General features: G+C 53.4%; 1 protein-coding gene across 1 annotated transcript; it reads left to right on the forward strand.

The window, feature by feature from the left end:
• The first annotated feature begins 367 nt into the window (after window positions 1-367).
• Window positions 368-2,919, forward strand: LOC124664472 (WRKY transcription factor 23-like). The gene is made up of 3 exons (XM_047201988.1): window positions 368-901; window positions 1,793-1,948; window positions 2,065-2,919. The coding sequence occupies exons 1-3, from the start codon at window positions 492-494 to the stop codon at window positions 2,609-2,611; spliced, it is 1,113 nt and encodes a 370-aa protein (XP_047057944.1). The 5' UTR covers window positions 368-491; the 3' UTR covers window positions 2,612-2,919.
• The last annotated feature ends 312 nt before the right edge of the window (window positions 2,920-3,231 follow it).

Here is a 3,231-nt window from a genome sequence, read left to right on the forward strand (position 1 = left end):
GCTAGCTAGCTTCGGCATGAAGGCGAAGCATAGTGCACTCTGCGGTGAAGACGAGGGGAAGAAACCAAAAGAGGAGGAAGAAGAGGCCAAGAGATGGACATCTCAATTGGGCCTAATCAATTGCGGTAGAAGATTTTTTTTGTTTCTTGCACAAAAGCTTTGCCAAAAGGCAATGGGAAAAAAATCCTCCCTCCCTCCCACCCAACGATCCATCTCCCCTCCCTCTCTACATCACCGCTCTGTCTCTCTCTCTCTCTCGCTCGCTCACACCTCTCGCTGTCGCCGTGGCTCGCCTCACTAATCACTGCGCCTCCACCACCACCATACCACCACTACTAGTACCGCCTCGCCCCCCACAGAGCCGTATCCTCTCGCTTCCTTCTAGATCTCTCCTTCTCCCCCACCCTTCCTCCGTTCCGTTTCATAGGCGAGGCAAGTGAGTGGCAAGAACCATCGATCGATCCCAACGAGGAAGCAAGAGAGTAGCACCTATGTCGTCGGGCGAGTTCATGTTCCACGACGAGCTCGCGTCGCTCTTCACGCAGCGCCCGGGCCCTGGGATGCACCAGCAGCAGCAGGACTCCTGGTTCGCCGACTTCATGCAGATGGATCACGGCCAGCTGTGCAGGGAGCTGGAGCTGGAGCTGCCGCTGCCGCTGTCGGTGGAGGACTTCATCAAGCGGGAGCCGGTGGTGGAAACCGCGGGCGGCGCCCGCACGCCCAGCGCCGGCGCCGGGACGCCCAACGCCACGTCGTCCATGTCGTCCTCGTCCAGCGAGGCCGGCGGCGGCGGAGCAGGAGCGGGGGAGGGGGACTCCGCGGGCGGCTGCAAGAAGGAGGAAGGCGGAGGGGAGGACGGCAAGGGGGACGGCGACGATGAGGGTGACAAGGCCAAGAAAGGGTGAGTTGGACTGCATTAACTTCTTCTTCTTCTACTGTGATTTTCTTTCTATGCATGCCCACAAATCACGGGGTCCTTTCTGCAGATTTCTTCATCTTGCTTCTAATCCTAGTGTCTTTTGGCGGTACAAGATTTAGGGGCTGGATTTCGTTTCCTTTATTTGGTTGATGCTCATTCATTCATTCCTTCAGATTTCTTCTATTCCTTGCTTCTTCTTTATTCCCTTTTAAGGAAGTTTGTTTGGCTGGGTAAGGTGTGAACATAGCTAGGGTTTCACACTTGGCTCTCACATGCCGCACAAAACGCAAAATTAATAAATCAAATGCCTATTGGCTTTCTTGATTGCTTGCTTGAACCCCTAGATCTTCATCCGACTTGAGCAAATCCTCCTCTTGCATTTTTTTCCACTTTATGCTTTGATAGTTATTTTTTCTTCTGCTTCTACCGCATGGCCCCATATATCTTGGCTAGATCATGCCCAAAAGATCTACTATTGGATAAAGCCACACCCAATTCAGAGATACTTTCATCTCTCTAGCTAGTATTTCCTCAGATTCCTTTTCGGTGCAACCTAGCATATATATATGTAGCACAATCTTGATGCATCATCTCCTAGAAAATCTTCTTAAGTGCTGAAAAAGGGGGCAGCAAAAAAGCCCAGGCACAGTGTGAACTTCCTAAAGCCATGTGCACCCTTACTTAGGCACACCCAACAACCATGTTTGAACGGGATCTGTATATCTTAGTCGATCACTCGTCGTATGAACAAAATCTCTGTCCGTAGCTACGTATGTGCCCCATGTAGCAAGCGAAATGGCATACGATTCCGTCACTTTCCAGTACTGATCGATGATGTTCTCACCGATCGACGCGTAATTGGAAACTTTTCAGGGCGGGTGCCAAGGGAGGCAAGGCGGGCAAGGGCGAGAAGCGGCCGCGTCAGCCGCGATTCGCCTTCATGACCAAGAGCGAGGTCGATCACCTCGAGGACGGCTATCGCTGGCGCAAGTATGGTCAGAAGGCCGTCAAGAACAGCCCATATCCAAGGTACCTAGCTACTTCTGCTCTACCCTTGTATAGCTAGTTGCGCCATGTGTGTGAGAGATCGAAGAGTGATGTGCCAATCAACAATTGCTAATGGCGACCGTGGTCGATCGGTGCAGGAGCTACTACCGGTGCACGACGCAGAAGTGTGTGGTGAAGAAGCGGGTGGAGCGGTCGTTCCAGGACCCGGCGGTGGTGATCACCACGTACGAGGGCAAGCACACGCACCCCATCCCCTCCGCGCTCCGCGGCAGCACGCACCTCCTCGCCGCGCAGGCCGCGCACCTGCACCACCAGCACCACGGCGGCCACCTCGGCATGCTGCAGCACATGGGCGGCGCCGCGGGCTCGCTCTTCGGACGCAGCGGAGGCATCGACGTGCTCGGCGGCCTCCTGCAGCAGCAGCAGCAGCAGCAGCAGCAGCGCGCCAACCACGGCATGACTCCGCCTATGATCGCGTCGACGCAGGGTCTGGCCGCCGGATCGATCGGCAGCGTGGGGAGCGCCACGGCGGCGGCCGCCTCGTCCCCTCCGTCGCTCCAGATGCAGCACTTCATGGCGCCGGAATTCGGGCTGCTTCAGGACATGCTGCCGTCCTTCATCCACGGCGCCGGCGGCAACAACAACAACATCCACCCCTCGTCACCATATGGGAAGCTTCACTAATTAGATCGATAGCTAAGCTAGCTAGAGATAAGATTTGGTTGGTTCTTGCAGCTCAATTAACATCCCCCGGCCGAATCCATCTTGTTTTCCTTGATTATTTTCGGCTTGTTTCCGGTTCTTGATTTGTTTCCTCACAATCGATCCCGTGATGCGAGATGGTACACAGAATGAGTTTTTCTGTGTCTCGCATCATTCCGATGGATCTAGCTAGCTCGTCTCGTAATAGTAGCACTGTACTAGCAGTTCATGTACATGTAAGTACCTAATTCCCCAATCCATGCATTGCAAAACCCTGTTGCCGGTACTGACCATGCATGAACTGGTGAATGATAATTTTATGCTCCGTTTCTCCTGGCTAGCTCGATCCATTAATGCAACACTAGCTAAGAATGCACATAGTACATGCTTGCATGTTTGGTATGGTATTAAGGTTTCTTGCTTGCATGCATGGCAACCGATCGATCATGCATGCATAGGCTTCATTAATTTGCTGTTGGTGGCTACTGTGGCAAGAAGATAGATGCAGTAGTGCAACGATCTTGGCTAGCTAACTTGTCATCAACTCGTGATGGGATTGTTCCTGTGGTTGGTACAAGGAGTTGTTAAGGAAAAGGAGCGAG

Source organism: Lolium rigidum, chromosome 6 (genome assembly GCF_022539505.1).
Source record: "Lolium rigidum isolate FL_2022 chromosome 6, APGP_CSIRO_Lrig_0.1, whole genome shotgun sequence".
Taxonomy (NCBI): Eukaryota; Viridiplantae; Streptophyta; class Magnoliopsida; order Poales; family Poaceae; genus Lolium; species Lolium rigidum.

Excerpts from the sequence above, each read along its gene's own strand:
- LOC124664472 (XM_047201988.1), top strand. The coding sequence starts at position 492 with ATGTCGTCGGGCGAGTTCATGTTCCACGACGAGCTCGCGTCGCTCTTC. Across the intron at positions 902-1,792 it reads GGTGACAAGGCCAAGAAAGG|GGCGGGTGCCAAGGGAGGCA; the intron begins GTGAGTTGGACT and ends GAAACTTTTCAG. Across the intron at positions 1,949-2,064 it reads AAGAACAGCCCATATCCAAG|GAGCTACTACCGGTGCACGA; the intron begins GTACCTAGCTAC and ends CGATCGGTGCAG.